Genomic DNA, 19,619 nt, shown 5'->3' with positions numbered 1-19,619 from the left:
AAACTACCTTATACACTCTGCTTCCATGGTAATAAACTACCTTATACACTCTGCTTCCATGGTAATAAACTACCTTATACACTCTGCTACCATGGTAATAAACTACCTTATACACTCTGCTTCCAGACCATGGTAATAAACTACCTTATACACTCTGCTTCCATGGTAATAAACTACCTTATACACTCTGCTTCCATGGTAATAAACTACCTTATACACTCTGCTTCCATGGTAATAAACTACCTTATACACTCTGCTTCCATGGTAATAAACTACCTTATACACTCTGCTTCCATGGTAATAAACTACCTTATACACTCTGCTACCATGGTAATAAACTACCTTATACACTCTGCTTCCAGACCATGGTAATAAACTACCTTATACACTCTGCTTCCAAACCATGGTAATAAACTACCTTATACACTCTGCTTCCAGACCATGGTAATAAACTACCTCATACACTCTGCTTCCATGGTAATAAACTACCTTATACACACACACACACACACACACACACACACACACACACACACACACACACACACACACACACACACAGTGACGTCAGTTCAGCAAATGCTATGGTATAGCATTAGCAACAGGCTTAGCAACAGGCATGATGAATTTATTTTAAGAAGTACATTTTATGTTTTTCCCCTGCAGCCAAGGTATGGCAGCTGCCATAGCTTGGCAGGGGGCACCCAACAGCCAGTTGTGCATAGATCAGGGGTTCCCAAACCTTTTTGTCTCAGGGTACCCCATGAATACTTTTTTAATCCGAGGCGCTCCTACATTATAATTTTCACTCCCAGCACCTTATATTTATAGCATATCGTCGTTGTCGGGTGGAAACCTTGAATGTCCAAAACCGTTCGTTTTGTATTTATCATCTATAAAATGTACTAAACTAGTGAAAACAGACGATCTACAAGCACACAACGCCTCGCATCGCGAGGCGTTGTGTGCTTGTAGATCAGTCTTGTGTGATGAAGCAGGGCTTTGCTTTAACAAAAGACGTACACATTTGAAACTTGGAGATACGAGGTTTCTGCCCGACAGTGACGATATTTTAGTGATTATGTTGCGAGGAAAACGTTGAGATAACAGCCATTTTGGTTAGAACTGACAAGTTTAAAATGATACTAAATATTTTTTCAAGTGTCCATTCATGGGGACCCAAATGGCATTAGGAATGCGACACATACCAAAAACAATATTGAACTCCAAAGTCCCCATGGCTTGAGTAATCAATAGAGTACATTTTGGGGGTGAACTACTCCTTTAACAAATGTCGAACAAATGAAAAGTATTAACTCTTTTATTGCTTTGGACGTTCTCTGCACGTAAACGATAACGGAGTCCCAAATCACTTCCTGGCTGTTTTCTGTGGATCTGATCTAGAAATGCATTTCTATGCGCTGAATGGACGGCAAGCGGAGCGGCCCAATTCACATCCATTCATTGCATGAAACTGCCCTCTGCCGCCAGCTTGGCTAAAGTACACATATAATGTATCCAATGAAAAAAAAATCTTTTGGAAATAATCCATAGATAATTTTCTATAACGTCGCAAAGGTAAGCTGCTTTTTGCTGGCACCAGCCCCAATAAATAAATAATAAATCTGGCAGTAGAACTGTTCAAAAAGAAGACCTATCATAAAAGTGTTATCATACGTCTAGAACCGCTTGTGTTTTGTCATGGATTATAAACTGTCTGTCTGTCTGTCTGTCTGTCTGTCTGTCTGTCTGTCTGTCTTATAACGTGTGTGTGTGTGTGTGTGTGTGTGTGTGTGTGTGTGTGTGTGTGTGTGTGTGTGTGTGTGTGTGTAGGATCGGTTGTACTTTGTCATGGAGTACATCAACGGAGGAGATCTGATGTATCAAATCCAACAAGTGGGCAAGTTCAAAGAACCCCATGCTGTGTGAGTTACACACACACACACACACACACGCACGCACACACACACACACACACGCACGCACGCACGCACGCACGCACACACACACACACACACACACACACACACACACACACACACACACACACACACACACACACACACACACACACACACACACACACACACACACACACACACAAATGCGTACACTTAAATGTGCACACACAGAAACGACTTAGTCTTGTTTAATTGCGACCGTCAGGTCGCAGTTACTATCAAAACCTCGACCAGCTGTCCGTCAGTCGGTCCGTCAGTCCGTCAGTCTGTCTGTCACACGTCACACGTCACACTTTTGCCCTGCTCATATCTCCGCAACCGTTGCCCCGATCCATGCCAAATTTTGCACACACACTCCTTGCCTGCCAAACCACAACCCATCAATTCTCACATCGCCCTCTTCTAGCGCCAACATGAGGCAGATTCTTGCAAAACACATTTTTGGACACTGCTCCTACAAATTTTGCCCTAAAATCACGCAAATCGGTACACACTTGCTCTGGACTCATCTCATCAACATGGATCTGTCCCATTTAGCGCCGCCTTCAGGCCGATTTTTTAAAACATATTTTTGGACACTGCTCCTACAGATTTTGCTCTAAAATCACACTGTGACCTGACGGTCGCTTATCTCACCATTAGGGAGTCTTACTGGTATTTCGTGATTGTGACACACAAAAATACATGCAAGTGATTTGACGCTGTGTGTGTGTGTGTGTGTGTGTGTGTGTGTGTGTGTGTGTGTGTGTGTGTGTGTGTGTGTGTGTGTGTGTGTAGGTTCTATGCAGCAGAGATAGCCATTGGTCTGTTCTTCCTCCACTCTAAAGGCATCGTGTACAGGTGAGTCTGACATGTTGTCTCCTCGTTGTTACGTGCGACAGAGAGCCCAGGTCATGGGCGGACCTAACAAACAGGGGGCCCCAAGCAAAGTAGAATTTTCACAGCTTTCAAACAAAAAAATCCGCTTGGAAATCCGTTCAGGCATTCATGAGATAGAAGCCTTCAAAGTCAAACAAAACAACCAAACATGGCTGCCATTTTGAAAGATGTGTTTGTTACTAGAAGATCGGCCGGCTACGCCGGCCTCCCCTCTAGGTCGTCGCGTTGCGTCTATAGGAGTAAATATTCGTCGAAAACAAATCCCTGAGGTACAGGGTGGCCACGATCTGATGGTTTTTTTGAGAAAAAAATGTTTTTTGAGAAAAAAAAATTTTTTGAGGAAAAAAAGTTTTTTGAGAAAAAAAAAGTTTTTTGAGAAAAAAAATGTTTTGAGGAAAAAAAAAGTTTTTTGAGAAAAAAAAATTTGAGAAAAAAAAATTGGAAAAAAAAATAATAATAATAAATAAAACGTATTGGTGATGCGCTGACGTGGTGTATACGGATGTTACTGCGATTGAGGTGAAAGAGAAAAGTGGAAAGTTGTGAGCTAACTATTAGCTATTTTTGTGTGTGTGTGTGTGTGTGTGTGTGTGTGTGTGTGTGTGTGTGTGTGTGTGTGTGTGTGTGTGTGTGTGTGTGTGTGTGTGTTCTGGCTACGCCCCCCTCTGTTGAAATTGGCACATGCAAACACAGTGGTGTCAAATTTCACTCTCTCTCTCTCTCGCTTTCCCGCCCCCCCCTCCCCTGTTGCCTCCTCTCTCTCGTGCTTAGCGAATGAGCGGACGGCATAGTAGTCCAGTTCTATTTGTCCAAAAATGAAGGTTCGTTCAAATTTTCTGGAGATTAGGAAAACTATACATTTTTGGAAACTTCAGAGTGTAACAAATCAGAAAATCCATGATTCCATTTGCGCTGAAGCCAATATGGTGGTCATCTTGGACTTTGAAAAATGGCAACCTTTGAATATTCGTTTTTCAATATCTCGACTTCTAGATTATGTAGGATCATGATTCTAATGGCTAAATCAACATTTTTAGGGTCAGAAAATCCAATGGTGCTAATTAGAAATATTCACAAATGATCAATGGCACAGATGTGGGTCCTCATCCTTAATTTTGGGGGCAAAAGGTAACATTTAAATTTTCGTTTTTCCACTGTTTTGAACTACAGTATAGGATCATGATTCCAGTGGTTAATCTAACATTTTTAGGAAATCAATATATTATCTGAAGAGGCAGAGACAGATGATTTCTCTCAATGACACAAAATTGTGTAATTTATTTACACCCAACAGTACATTGAATTGAAACTATCAAGTAAAAACTGGTAGGCTATATTGTTGCTGTCGGGTGGAAACCTTGAATGAACAAAGCAGTTACTTCTCAGAACATGGAAACAATAACCTGTTCCAATGGACCCAATGAAGATATTTTTCATATGCTCTTGTCTATACTTTTTGTTCTTTCATTATTCATAAACCCCACGTACAGACAATTTCAGTGATAAGTTCTTCCGCAAATAGCAAAAACTTTCACCAAACAGATATAGGACCCAATAGCAGGCAAAGAGGCAGGTATGCAGCCAGATCAAGTTGGGCTCCCATTGACTTTCTATACAGGAGGAAAATACCCAGAAAAACATTTTTTGTCTGGGTATTTAAGTAGGATCTGAGGGGTCTAACTAGGGTTTTGTCATGATGCTGAATCCATTGCAGGTATTTGTTTTGCACAAAAACATTCCTTGGGCTAGAAATGGCCTCAGAAAGCAATGCATGTATGGGTGAGCATTCATGTTAGTCGGAGGCCTTAGGGGTTTTTTTCTCGTGCTAATCAGTCTAAAAGTGCAGAATTTAGCACAGATATAGCTCAGGGCATGCTCTAATGATTTAGCTAGGGCACCCGAGTCTGCGACATTCGGGGTCGCCACAGCGGCCAAATCAAGTTGGGCTCCCATCGACTTTAGTGATGAGTCATCACTTTTCAGAGTTTTGTGGGTGCTGTGGTGACCCCGAAGGTCGCCGACTCGGGCGCCCTAGCTAAACTTTTACAGGCGAATCCACGTTCAGCCAAAAATCACCCTTTGGCTCCCAGACTACAAAGGGACCAGGTGGAGAGAGTCAAAGGGGCAGCATAGTTCATAGTTCTGAGTGGGCAATCCGCGTGGCGCCTGGTCCAAGAGGGATAAGGCTAATCGTAGTCTGTGGGTCCGGTCCTGGTCCAAACACTGGGGATCTGTCCAAACAGGATGGAATACAAGGGCGTTAGGCAAGGGTCAAATCCAGATACAGGCAGGGGTCAAGAACGGGCATAAATACAGGTTATAGCAAGCAAGAATAGATCAGCAGGCAGAGAATAGTGGCATAAGTGAGGCAATAAATACACTCAGTGGAAACAGTCATGCTTACCTGTAGCAATATAGCAAGAACACGGTTGTCTATACATCATCTTCAATGTTATAATTGCTGTCACTAGCTGATTTATGTTGACAGCCTTCATCGTTTTGGAAGTCAGTACTACACTGACATAATTCCATAGAGGGTAGCTCCACTGATCTGCAAGAACATCTATGTGACAGTCTGCTTTTTGCAGTGACATCTGAGCATCTCAATGATTGCTGGGAGAGACTCATTTGTTTCAGCTGGCCATCCTCGTCCTTGTAATATCCATTGTTGAGTGGGTTAAGGAACTCCTGCTGAGCTATGTGTGCCTGACTCCTCACTCTGGCCTCGATATGGACTTTTAGGACATGCTGCTTAAGAGCACCAAGTGTGAGTGGAAGCTTGACCCCTTCTGCCAAGTGTTTGCAGAATAGATGCCTTCTCAGCTTACCTTCGGTAAGTGCAGTGCATACAAACTTAGCTACTGTAGTTAATAGATCCTCTGTTACATCACTGGTTTGAGAAAGCATCTTCAGTGCCTTGAAGACTTCATCACCAGCTTTGAGGTAGCTGTTCCACCATGTAGATTTGCCTATCGAAAATCTCAGTGTTCCCAGTGTTGTCTGCTCCTGTAAAGGCATGAAATCAAAGACCATTGAATACAGCAAAGACTCCCCCATGCTTGTCATTGGGTCCGCTATTAGGACACACAAAGATTAACTGTGAACTGCACTTTAAAGCCAACAACTATGAAGAAGCAGACACCTTGTTGATCCACCTTACAGTTCTGGCTTCATATAGCAAACTCTTTGATGCATAGCTAATGTTCTTCTCCCCAGACACAGATGTGTTGTCCTCAAGGCTCTGAAGATGCTTTCTTAAACCATGTAACAGGATCTTCAAACTACAGTAACTAAAATTTCCACTGTAGGGCCGACCCAGAACTAGAACCAGAACTTCTGCTTTTGTTTCCATATAACTAGAACTAACCGGGCTCCGAGCAGCAGCGCTGCTGGCCCCGCCCATAGGTTCCCAGAACTCAAGTTTAGTTCTACTTCAGGAGCAGAACCGAAAATTTTTTCCAGGAACCTTGTCTGGAACCAGGCTGTGTGCAATGGAAACAACACCAGAACCAAAAAAATAGGTTCAGGTTCTGGAAAGTTCTGGTTCCACCTTGCAGTGGAAAGGGGGCTTAAGTTTGTATGCACTGCATACTTACCAAAGGGGAAACACCCCTGAACTGAGATGGCATCTATTTGCAAACACATGGCAGAAGGGGACAAGCTTCCACCCACACTTGGTGCTCTTACGCAGCATAGAGTCCATATAGTCGAGTCACAGCCTGAGGTTCTGTGACCATCCTCTGGGAAGGATGTTTTGATGATTGATTTGACCTCTATGGACCCTTTATAAAAGATTTAGCCCCCAGGCCTCTCGCCAAAATCCCGGCATTTTTTTCTAGAGGGCCGAATTCAAAATGGCGCCCGGCGCCATCTGAACTTTTGATCGAGATACCCTAGAAACATGTATGAAGACACTTTTCCATACAAATCAACCACGAGGATTCCAAATCTGACACCATTTTAACTCATTTAGTGCCACCCCTTTCACCACTAGAGGGCGCCCAGTGGCCAGAGAAAATCCCATAGAGATATGCTGGTATATGCAGAAGCCCTGCAGCCATGACTTGCCTGAACACTTTCCTTTGTGCATGACTGCATGTACAGGAAGAGGATGAAGTTAGCTTGAAGTTAGCTATTGGCTACCAAGCATTTTAGAAGCCTTATTTTCGTCAACTTAGCCATGATTAAACCTTGCACACCTCATGCATGGGAAAAAAACAGAGAAGAATGAGCTCTGAAAAATCCAATGCAATCCAGAGTGGATTTGTGCAGTTTGTTCACAGCTTTCAAACAAAAAAATCCGATTGGAAATCCGTTCAGGCATTCTTGAGATAATCGCCCTTATGTTTTACATGTAATGTAAACAAAAATGGCTGCCCTGTATGTTAGATGGGGTTGTATGGGGGTGGAACATGCAAAATCGCGATTGAAATCATGTTCACCAGATTTGATGGGGTCCAAAAAAAAAAAAAAAAAAATTCAAAAAATTTTTTTTCAAAAAAAAAAAAAAAATTCTTTTTTTATTTTTTATTTTTTTTTTATATCCCGAACTTGTTCGGGATAGGCACCCTGTGATACGATCATATATCCCGAACTAATTCGGGATAGGCACTCAATGAGTTAATCATAAGACCTCATTTTGGCCCAGAAATTCAACATGGCCGCCATCCAGTAGAGTGAAAACGTTTGAATAGGAAAGTAATTTATTTAGGGTTTGTAATTTTTACACACACAAAACACATATCAATCTGAATCAGAGCATTCTGTGTCACTGGTTTCTGAATCATCAGATTCAGATGACTCCACCCTCCTCCTCTGTGCATCATCATCATCCTCCTCCTCCTCCACATCCACCTCACTCTCAGCATCCTCGTCCTCTTCAAATGGCCCGGTGCAGGTAGGTGTGTTGGGAGTGTGGCGGACAGGACGACAGCAACCACCCACCAACTCCCAACCATGTCCTAGTGGCGAGGGTTGGTGTTTCAGTGCGGGATTGCGCAATAGATATGCCAAATATTTAGCGCGGTGGCAGTGTTGGCGTAGGCTATCTGCATCTGGAGGGAGACAGAGAAATGTTTTTTTCTTCATTGTCTTCCACTTGGCAGCACGGGCTTCAGCCATGGTGCTACTCTTCTTGTCTCCATAGATCACCTGTCTTGTGAATTAAAAGAGCTCTTGTTCTACGTCCTTCTCAAGGTCAAGGCTATCTCCACACCGTGAGAGCTGCTGCCGTGCCACAGAGCTCTTTGCCACCTTGTCATCATACACTGATGATTTTCCTTTGCCAAAGAAACCTGAGTTAACATCACAGCCTGTAAAACAGTGTAGCTGCACAATGCAGTCTGCCATCTCTTCTGTCAGCAGGCCACGACAGAGGACTGTCTCTTTGTTTCTCTTGATGCATAACATGCCAGGGAGCTGCCGTGAGATGGCCGATGCTGCGACATAGACATCGGTATCAGCTGCATCAATAACAACAGGGCCACTATAGCCTGACTGCCGCAGACCTGCATAAACAGTGAAGAGGATGGTGTCAGCTTCAGACTGCTCAATGCTGTAGTCTTCCATCGGTTGTTGTGTTGACAAGTTGATGCAATGTGGGCCAACAGAGTAGACAATCTCTGCATTCACATACACACAGTAGTGTTTTGAATGCCTTGGCAGAGGGGAAGGGGTCATTCAATTTCATGTACGTGTTGGGTACATGTGTGTTACCCTGTACACGCAGGTCTCGTTCATCATCTTTAGTTGAGAATGCTGCATCGTATGGGTCATTCACACTGATATGGTGTGCATCACAATGGCGGGCAAGGATGATGGATGATACCTTGTGGACATAGTCCAACCACTTGTATGGGCTGCCGTCTTGTGTCTGCCGATCTTCTGCTGATGGAGTTGCCATCCTCCAGATCATGCCCATGTCAATGAGAGTGACATAGGGTTCTTTGATATTTATAGTTTGGAGGGAGAATTTCTGGATGAGCTTGCTCTTCTGTGTCTTCCTGTATTTGCCATTGGGGTTGAATAAGGCCACATATTCCTCAACAACACGATGTTCCAGCAACTCGGGGAGCTTGACAAGCTGACTGTCTTCAACCAGGTTGATCACTGCTTTGAGAGCCTTGAGTTCCTCACTGGGCTTCTCTACACATGCATCCTTGGAAAATGTCAAACGTTTGCTCAAACTGACAGGTGCATGGAACGGTTTATTCTTACTGAACACCTGGTTCTGCAAGAAGATGTTCAACTTCTCCTCTCCTGCAGAATGGGCTGATTTAAAGTCCGCAATGAGCTCATCAGAGGCAGGCATGGCTGACTGTAGGGTGCAATCAGGTTCTGCACGCACTGCTTATCTTCTCACATCCGCTTCAGGCCACTTTCTGTGTGCTTCCCTTGGCTTCTTTTCGGGTGGCAAGAGCGTTGTGAGCAGCTCTTATGCGGGCCACATTGTTAACATTTCTGGAGTGCACCAGCAGCTGCTTTTTATTCTTGAGGATGGAGAGCCTGCCTGACTTCCTTTTGCTGCCCTTGTTCATGTCCCAGGCCATGTTGGAATAGGGGTTACCTGTGATGGACTGAGTGAAGTTAGTATGAAGGAAGGCAACCTGTTGCATCGCCCAGAAGTCAGGCAGCCACCTCCCATACTTATTGATGTCATATGCTACCATCCACGGCTGCATAGCAGGCAGAGAGCTGACATACTCTTCCCAGTTGCAGATATTGACTGCATGCACATTCTGCATTAGCGCATCTGTCATGGACAGGAGGAGGTCCCTCCAGTAGTCTGCCATGTCACTGACCTCTACTTGGGAGAAAAGGTTGGTGATGAGATTCTTGAGATCAGCATCATCCTCCAGTGCTGCATGAGCAGCAGCACGGCTTTCCTGGGAGAGACTTATATTCCTCAGAATATCAAGATTCTCTCTTGTCTCCTCTGTCAGGTTGGGTATTAGCCTCTCCTTGGCCAGCTGACTCATGAGTGCCTCATACATCAGCCTCAAGCAACGCAGCCCCCTCTTATAATGCTTGCCTTTCAGTGCGCAATCAACAGATCCCTCAGAAATGACTCCTGCCGTGACAAGTACATCTCCTAGCTCACTCCCCTTGTAGCGCTTGTAGATGGCACTCATCATCACACGCTTTCTATGTTGTTTGTCTACCCCCAAACATATTATGCAAAGGGGGAAAAAAACACACACGCTTTGAAATTCAAAAGTTATGTTTTCACTCTTCTGGATGGCGGCCATGTTGAATTTCTGGGCCAAAATGAGGTCTTATGATTAAAATGGTGTCAGATTTGGAATCCTCGTGGTTGATTTGTATGGAAAAGTGTCTTCATACATGTTTCTAGGGTATCTCGATCAAAATGGCGCCGGGCGCCATTTTGAATTCGGCCCTCTAGAAAAAAATGCCGGGATTTTGGCGAGAGGCCTGGGGGCTAAATCTTTTATAAAGGGTCCATAGAGGTCAAATCAATCATCAAAACATCCTTCCCAGAGGATGGTCACAGAACCTCAGGCTGTGACCCGACTAATATCGAGGCCAGAGTGTGGAGTCAGGCACACGTAGCTCAGTAGGAGTTCCTTGACCCACTCAACAATGGCTATTTCAAGGATGAGGATGGCCAGCTGAAATCAGTTACCTCACAGTAGAGGCAATCATTGAGATGGTCAATGTCACTGTCTTTGCATTTATTGATGTCACAATGAAGACTGTCAAGATACATTGACTAGTGACAGCAATGATGATAATGAGGATGATGTATAGATTACTGTGTTCTTGCTATTTCTACAGTTAAGCTTGCCTGTTTCCACTGAGTAGCCAGATCATTTATTGCCTCACTTATTCCACTATTCTCTGCCTGCTGATTTATTCTAGCTTACTATAACCTGTATTTGTGGCAGTTTTTGACCCCTGGGTTAGCCTGTTTAGACAGGACAGGACCCACAGACTATGACTAGCCTTACCCTCTAGAACCAGGCGCCATGCAGATTGCCCACTCAGAACTCTGACCCATGCTGCCCCTTTGACTACGTCAATCTCCACCTGGTCCCTTTGCTTCCCCCTCACTGAAAGTGTTTTTCTGTGGGTTTATGAATATTGAAAGAACAAAAAGTATTAACAAAAGCATATGACTAAATAATATTTTCAATGGATCCATTGGAACAGGTTATTGTTTCCATTTTTTGAGAAGTAACTGCTTTGTTCATACAAGGTTTCCACCCTGGCAGCAGAAATATACCAGTTTGTACTTGATAGTTTAAAACCTAATCGATTCAGTTTTATGTTGGGTGTAAATAAATGACACGATTTTGTGTCAATGAGAGAAATTATCTGTCTCTGTCTCCTCAGATAATATATTGATTTCCTTAACATTTTAGATTAACCACTGGAATCATGATCCTATGTACTGTAGTTCAAAATAGTGGAAAAACGAATATTAAAATGTTACCTTTTGCCCCCAAAATTAAGGATGAGGACCCAAATCTGTGCCATTGATCATTTGTGAATATTTCTAATTAGCACCATTGGATTTCCTAACCCTAAAAATGTTGATTTAGCCACTAGAATCATGATCCTACATAATCTAGAAGTCGAGATATTGAAAAACGAATATTCAAAGGTCGCCGTTTTTCAAAGTCCAAGATGACCACCATATTGGCTTCAGCGCAAATGGAATCATGGATTTTCTGATTTGTTACACTCTGAAGTTTCCAAAAATATATAGTTTTCCTAATCTCCAGAAAATTTGAACGAAAATACAAATAGAACTGGACTATAGGGTTAGGGGCTGTATTCCTTACGTCCTAGACAACGACTACCTATGAGTTGAAGTCGATGTAAAGGGGGCGTTAATGGCTGGAAGTGGGATGCGGCAATAGGAGGAATGTATATATAAGATGGGGCTAAACATCATGCCTAATGCATTTTAGGCATTTTTGGATAAAAAAAAAAAAAAATGGCTGCCAACTCGGGAAACTCGGGCTGTGGCATCCTGGGGGTACTGAAATAACTCGGGGAAACTCGGGCCTGGCATTTAATGAGTTAACATAGGCCCACTTGCATGGAACAAGCTCCAAAAATCATTAAAAATAAAATATCTGCCGGCCTTAGGCCAATTTAGGATGATGGTTTCTAGCACCTTTGTTCTAAACTGTATTATGTTTTAATTAATTTAGCTTTTAGTGAACTTTCTACAGTTTTCAAGTATTCTCTTTTTGATTATTTCAAATGATGTCTGTAAATGTATATATGTATGTATATATGTTGTTGTTCATTGTTGTATCTTGGTTGCGTTGTAAATGAGTGCTTGCGCTCAATTGTATTTCCGAGTTTAAATGAAGGTAACAAACAAACATCTGTTATTTCTTGAAAAGCCAACATACTGTGTAAATGGATAAATATATTATAATGCTATTTAAACTACTTTTGCTGGGGACCCCTGGAACTCCCAAAAGCCCCTGGGGTTCCGCGAACCCCTCTTTTAATGACTATGACCAAGCGGGTGCTGTGGTACTTGTTCAGTTCCTCCAAGGTGGAGGAGGGAGGTACTAATATATTTGGATGATAATGACTGTACTGTATGCTTTCAATTGTGCATTAATTTGAATGTGTAGTAATAACCAGTAAGACTCCCTAATCGAGAGATAAGCAGCGTGATTTTTGGGCAAAATAGGTAGGAGCAGTGTCCAAAAATGTGTTTGAAAAAATAGTCCTGATGGTGGCGCTATATGGGACAGATCCATGTTGATGACATGAGTGTAGACCTACTGTCTACCGATTTTTGTGATTTTAGGGCAAAAATTGTAGGAGCTGTGTCCATAAAAGTGTTTTGCAAGAATCGGCCTCATGGTGGCTCTAGAAGAGGGTCATGTGAGAATTGATGGGTGGAGGTTGTGGTTTGGTAGGCAAGGAGTGTGTATGCAAAATTTGGCATGGATCGGGGCAACGGTTGTGGAGATATGAGCAGGGCAAAAGTGTGACGTGTGACAGACAGACGGACTGACTGACAGACAGACAGCTGGTGGAGGTTTTGATAGTAAGTGCGACCTGACGGTCGAAATAATAATTAGACTGCACTCCTGTGGAGGTGCCAACTTGCACCTTTTGCTCTCATGGCCAAGCATGGCCACAAGTACAGCGATCGGTACTGTTCCCTGCTGTCTGTATGCATGGCCACAAGTACAGCGATCGGTACTGTTCCGTGCTGTCTGTATGCATGGCCACAAGTACAGCGATCGGTACTGTTCCGTGCTGTCTGTATGTGGGTGGGTGGGAAGGTTGGCACTCTGTTGAGGTGCCAACTTGGCGCCTTGATAATTAATATATCAGGTTGCACTTGTTGATGGTGACGTCACCAAGAATGCTGGTCCCTCATTGGGACCAACATCCAACACTTGGACTCCTCATGTATGGAAGGAAGCACAAGGTCAGTCCGTTGCTTCCCCCAGGTTGGGTGGCAGAGGGAGCGCCTAGGATTATTAGACAATTGGCACTGGGTGGAAAAATTGGGTTACAAAAATCGTGGGATAATAATTTAAGGAAAAATAATACTAAAAAACTAAATAAAATAAACACATGAACATAAAGTGCTAATAGAAGTTAAGAAGTTGAATTGCAGAAAATGAACAGATCACAATTTTTATTTGTCACTGCGTATCTTCAAACCCTCCTCAGCAGAACAGAACTGCTCAGTGCTCAATATATAAACGTAGTAAACAAATATCAAAAGCAACACGTGACATCTTAATAAAATCAAATATAAAATTTATTATATAAAAAATCCACATGCAGAACATGCTACGACATTCAGTATAACACTATAGAAAAGCCACCAGCCATTCATTGAAAATGAGTAACACGTTTGCTATGTACCTTTATAAGACAAATAGTACATTAGCCTATAAGACAAATAGTACATTAGCCTATAAGACAAATAGTACATTAGTCTATAAGACAAATAGTACATTAGCCTATAAGACAAATAGTACATTAGCCTATAAGACAAATAGTACATTAGCCTATAAGACAAATAGTACATTAGCCTATAAGACAAATAGTACATTAGCCTATAAGACAAATAGTACATTAGCCTATAAGACAAATAGTACATTAGCCTATAAGACAAATAGTACATTAGCCTATAAGACAAATAGTACATTAGCCTATAAGACAAATAGTACATTAGCCTATAAGACAAATAGTACATTAGCCTATAAGACAAATAGTACATTAGCCTATAAGACAAATAGACATTAGCCTATAAGACAAATAGTACATTAGCCTATAAGACAAATAATACATTAGCCTTTGAATGTTTGCTATGTACCTATATAAGACAAATAGACATTAGCCTTTGAATTGCCAATGCATATCTCATCATTTCATTCCAAAGAAAAGCTAGTCATGATGCAGTCCTTCCAAAGTGGTCAAACAGAATACATTAACAGAATGATTATTTTCAATCGAATTGACACCAACATCATGAACCAACGTAGCAAAAATCACTAATTTCTAGCCGATCCCGAGTATACTCGTGAAAAATACTCAAGTATTTAGAGTGCCGATCCCGAGTATACTCGCGTAAAATACTGTATATAGAGTAACGCTGGCGTTCTTACCCAATAGCCCGGCGGAAGGTCTGGGCACGATCGGCCTCGCCGATTCATCATCATCACGGATCCACGTGCACAAAATAGTAATCCCATAACATGGAGGCCGACGGGGAATCTCATCTTTAATGTCCATTTTCTCCAAACAACACTTTTAAAGCCAAGGATGGCATTAGATTCTCGCTACAAAAACATAATAACAAACGCATCGATTGGCCATTTTAGAAACGGAATGGGGTGATGACCGCTCCCGTTGCATGACGTCATGACGTCAACCCGGAAGTGTTTACGCAATGGACTTCTGGCCTTCAAAATAAGAAAATGGATGCGTATAGGAGCCTGTGAGCGGCACGCTAGACATTTAACCCGTTCATGTCTGGAGCACTAAATGGGTTAATAAGGGCACTGCTCGATAAGGGAACAATTAACACAAACTAGAAAAGCAGTTCCTGCTGAAACTGTGGGGCTCGCACAAAGTATATTATGTAAATTAGAAAATGTACACATGCCTCCTCAGACAGACTTTGGATTCAGAGCAAGCCCAAGCATTAATATCAATATAATATATAAATATAATATATATAATATATAAATATAATATATATAATATATAAATATAATATAATATAATATATAAATATAATATAATATAATATATAAATATAATATATATAATATATATAATATATAAATATAATATATATATAATATATAAATATAATATAATATAATATATAAATATAATATATATAATATATAAGTATAATATAATATATAAATATAATATATATAATATATATAATATATATAATATATAACTATAATATAATATATAAATATAATATATATAATATATAAATATAATATATATAATATATAAATATAATATATATAATATATATAATATATAAATATAATATATATAAATGGTAAGACAATTCATTTCCCAGTGGAATCCACTGGGAAACTGTTTTCTCAAAAATACCCCCAAAAAATATAAAAAAGTACAAGCAATATTAACTGCGTAAAGCTGAACAAGTTGAAGTTTGAGCAATATGTCTATCTCAAAGAATGTGGAAGTAGTAGGATGACAACAAAGTGGCGGAATAAATAAATAAATAAATGAATAAATAAATAAGTAAATAAATAAATATAAATTGAGGACAACAGGTGTGTGCTCGCGAGAGCAAGTCTACGATGAAACTACATAATTAAAATTGCAGACTTTTCGTTTCTTTTTCTTTTCTTCATCTGACACTCCTCTTGTTTTCTCTTCCTTGTTTCCGAAGCGGTTAGTCCTTTGCTCCGGAGGAATGCTTCCTGATTGGGTTCACGACCCAAGAAGTTCTTCAGCATCTCTTCGGCATCCTCAGAAGCACCAGGCTTCAGGATGCAGTTTCTGTAGTCCATGCCCACCTTGGGGTTCATGATCCCTTCCTGTTTGAAACGGCTGTAGAACATGTCCGTGGCCAACACCTCGCTCCACAGGTAGCGATAGTGCTTAGCCTGTTGGCGGTCTGCCGGGTCACCAAAGGTACGCCATAAGTTGGTCTTTTGAGAAGCGGGGACTCCCAGAATCTCCTCTCTGAGCCTGGCATATTCCTTACCCGGGTCCAGTCTAGTCTGGGTGTAAAGAGCTTGGTCCAATTTAGCATAGACTATATCCTCCAGGTAGTCCATGCCAATGTTGGCGAGGCGAGATTTGACCAGTTTGTCCAACAGGTCATGGGGAATGGGAGCTCCTGTCTTGTAGTGTTTGGACATTCTCTGCAGCGGCTCCTTCTCCCAAACCCAGTTCTCCAACATCTGGGACGGAGCCTCCATAAAGTCCCTCTCCACCTCGGAGGAACTGAACACGGCATAGTCCACCTGAGCACAGAGATGGTGCATGACGTGACCAAACTCATGGAAGTACGTCTCCACCTCCTCGTGATACAGGAGGGTGGGGTTGATCATGGGTTTGATGAAGTTGGTCACTATGGCAGCGACAGACATCTGTCTGCTCCCGTCCGACAGCAGACAGCTGGGCTGCAGCAGGAAGGAAGCCGCTTCTCTGTACTTTCCCTTTCTTGTGAACAGGTCCAGGTAGAACTGTCCCACCGTCTGTCGAGCAGAGAGGTCGGTGACGCAGTACAGCGTGACGTCGGGATGCCACACGGGGGCGCCGTGCACCAGGCTGAACGACAGACCCAGCAGGTCCTGGAAGATGTCCAGCAGACCTTGGGTCACGACCTCCAAGGGGAAATACTCCTTCAAATGTTTGTGATCCACTCCATACTGGTTCTTTATCACCAATTTCTTGTAGTGCCTTAGGTCCCTTTCGGACAGCTTTCCATTAAACAGCAGACCTTCCTTCTGACACATCTTCTCCTTTAGTTTGAGGAGGATCGCTCTCTCCTCTTCTCCAAGTGGCTTCAGCTTATGGGCCAGCTCGTCCAGGAAGATGGAGACCTTCTCTGGAGACTTTGCCATGTACGTCCCCAGGACAAGGTCGGCGTAGGTTTTGAAACCCAGCAAAGCGCTACTCCGAGCATGTAGCTTCGCTAGCTTCTTCAAGGTGGCCGAGTTCTGCATTTTCTTTTCTTTACAGCCGATGCATAGATTCATAAAATGTTTGTCAATGTCCTTTATTTCTTCTTGTTTGCTTTCGGGGAGATGCTGTCCACAACCTCTGCCCAGTTTAACCTGTCTCTCCATGTATCTCTTGTCCTCCGTGGTGAGACTGCCTCTATCCACCTTCATGCTCAGAGCCTCAACCCTCAGGTAGACGTCCTTTCTCATGCCAATGGCCACGTTAAACTCGGACAGCTTCTTATACGCGTGCGTGCTGGCCATCCTCACCTTCTTGCTGGGGGACACGTGTTGGATGAGGTACAACATGTGCCACTGGACGGTGTACTCTAGCTCTGCGTCAGCCAGGGCCTTCAGAGTATTGCTGAAGGTCACGCTCTCCAGGTCCATGGAACTCACTGCATCGTAAACCTCATTGGTCTTGCCCATGAGCTCGTCGGAAACCTGCCGGATCTGTTTGGGGCTCAGATCCCAGCGCAGCCGGGTCTCTGTGCGAACCCGAGTGGTAGGACGGCTGAGAACCACCTCTCCTGAAGCTTCCATCCTACAATGTGAAGATCAGTCGCAACGTTTTTGAGCTCCATGGGAATCTGTTGCTCAGGCAAAGGACCGCAGTACATGTATTCAGCTTAAAGCATGGTGCTGTGCATGCGATGTAAGGGAGAATCCTGAGGGTCATGTCAAAGTGAGAGCCCTAATCTGACGCTTTCCTGTTACTTTTATATGATGCTGCTGTTGTAATGTTGCAATGACGTGGAAGTCTTTATATGGTGCTACAGATGGTAACGGGAACGCTCGACCCAAAGCACACTCGCCCCATTTTTACCTTGTATTTGTTAGGGTTAGGGTTAGGGGGTACGAGGGTACGTATAGGAATAAGGTTGGGTTTAGGCATAGTTTTACTGAGGTGACGTTTAGGAATCCCTGGTGACGACCACTCCGATGTTGTCCGGTTTGACCCGGGCAAAGCATCAGGGACGGATTAACCCCCGCAAGGGCCCCTGGCCAATCATTTTTTAGGGCCCCCCCACCCCCCATCAAAACCTAACCTCCCTCCCGATACACACTACCCAGCTCAGAGTTTAAGCCATGATGATCATCTGTGGGCCAAGAAAGCACCTGTAGACAACAGAGGAGGGGCCTAGACATTTGATTTTTAATTTAACGTGTACATTTAATTTGAGTAAATTGTCAATGACCACACGGCTCAGTTCCCCCAAGTCAAGGGCCCCTGGCAACGGCCCAACCGGCCCAATGGTTAATCCAGCCCTGCAAAGCATGATTCGGGGCTTGCGTTCTTATATTCATGCACATGTGTAGCAACGCATGGCTAATGTTAAAGTCGCTGCTTCACATGCACACCCAACGTGCAGTGTTCCTGAGAAGTCAAACATAGACAGCAAAACTGTGAAAAAGCAGCAAACTGTGATGAAAATGTAAAAAAACAACAACTGTGGAGGTCCTTTAAGTTGGCCTTCTTGCCGTTTGCAAGAGATCTGTATCGCTGATGAAGTCCAACGATGTCTGGAACAGTGTGAATATCTCAAGCTATATGATTTCACCAGTCATTCTCAACCTTCTAATTTCATGGATATTGACTGCCATAGTTTTGCCATAACTGAGGCTTTTTCCGGCTTTTTCCTACTGTATCTACCAGATGTTGGAGGGCTCCGTGCACACAGCATGTGTCCATTGTGTGGGCAGGGCTTCCCCGGTCACGGCTGACCAGCGTCTTTTCTTTCACGCCGAGACGAAAAAAATACAATGATCCGATGATCCGTGTGTAAGCTATGGTCCATGGAAAACAGGTCGTTTTGACCAAACGCACGATATGGGAAAAGAAGCCGAGATATACGTATGCATAAGCAGCTTATGTACGACCTGCTGTTACCTTATGCACCCTATTATGGCCTACATCTGGTCTAGATATGGCCTACATCTGGTCTAGATATGACCTACATCTGGTCTAGATATGGCCTACATCTGGTCTAGATATGGCCTACATCTGGTCTAGATATGGCCTACATCTGGTCTAGATATGGCCTACACAAAGCCCTCAAAGTTCGTTGTGCGTCCAGGGTCCCATTGGCCAAGCTAAGCGTCACTCTTAATGTGATTAACTCATAAATAGCACAGCTCACTTCACGATAGGTGTGATTTTTCTTTCTTTCCCAGGAAGACAACTAAATGATGGAGGTTGCACTAAACACACATGTCATCCCTCTGACCCACTTACACACCAGCAGATCTCTCCATCCTCTGACCCACTTACACACCAGCAGATCTCTCCATCCTCGCTTCCAGTCCCCTGGTCTCCGTTGACCCAGTTGGTCGCTACTTTACGCTCCTGCGTCATTCTTGAGTTCGTCCACCTACGTATGTTAGTGTGGGACGTCCTGGTGACCGGTCCCCATGTGTCTGTCCCCACAGTGGGACGTCCTGGTGACCGGTGCCCATGTGTCTGTCCCCACAGTGGGACGTCCTGGTGACTGGTGCCCATGTGTTGGTCCCCACAGTGGGACGTCATGGTGACCGGTGCCCATGTGGTGGTCCCCACACTGTGACGTCATGGTGACCGGTCCCCATGTGTCTGTCC

General features: G+C 43.2%; 2 protein-coding genes across 2 annotated transcripts in view; one reads left to right on the top strand and one right to left on the bottom strand.

Annotated features, from left to right (window-relative positions):
- Positions 1-19,619, top strand: part of LOC308281192 (protein kinase C beta type-like) — a 130,064-nt gene that overhangs the window by 71,795 nt on the left and 38,650 nt on the right. Inside the window, 2 exon segments of the mRNA XM_080721311.1 lie at positions 1,834-1,925; positions 2,739-2,801. Coding sequence (XP_080577437.1) covers positions 1,834-1,925; positions 2,739-2,801 — 155 coding nt within the window.
- Positions 15,656-19,379, bottom strand: LOC308281571 (thimet oligopeptidase-like; the record flags this gene model as incomplete). The annotated part of the gene is made up of 2 exons (XM_080721799.1): positions 15,656-17,567; positions 19,300-19,379. 2 exons carry the CDS (start codon positions 19,377-19,379, stop codon positions 15,656-15,658), a joined length of 1,992 nt encoding a protein of 663 aa, XP_080577925.1.

Source organism: Nannobrachium achirus (genome assembly GCF_963921795.1).
Source record: "Nannobrachium achirus genome assembly, chromosome: 3".
NCBI lineage: Eukaryota > Metazoa > Chordata > Actinopteri > Myctophiformes > Myctophidae > Nannobrachium > Nannobrachium achirus.
The sequence above is the reverse complement of the archived record's forward strand: the minus strand, read 5'-3'. Positions and strand labels throughout refer to the sequence as shown.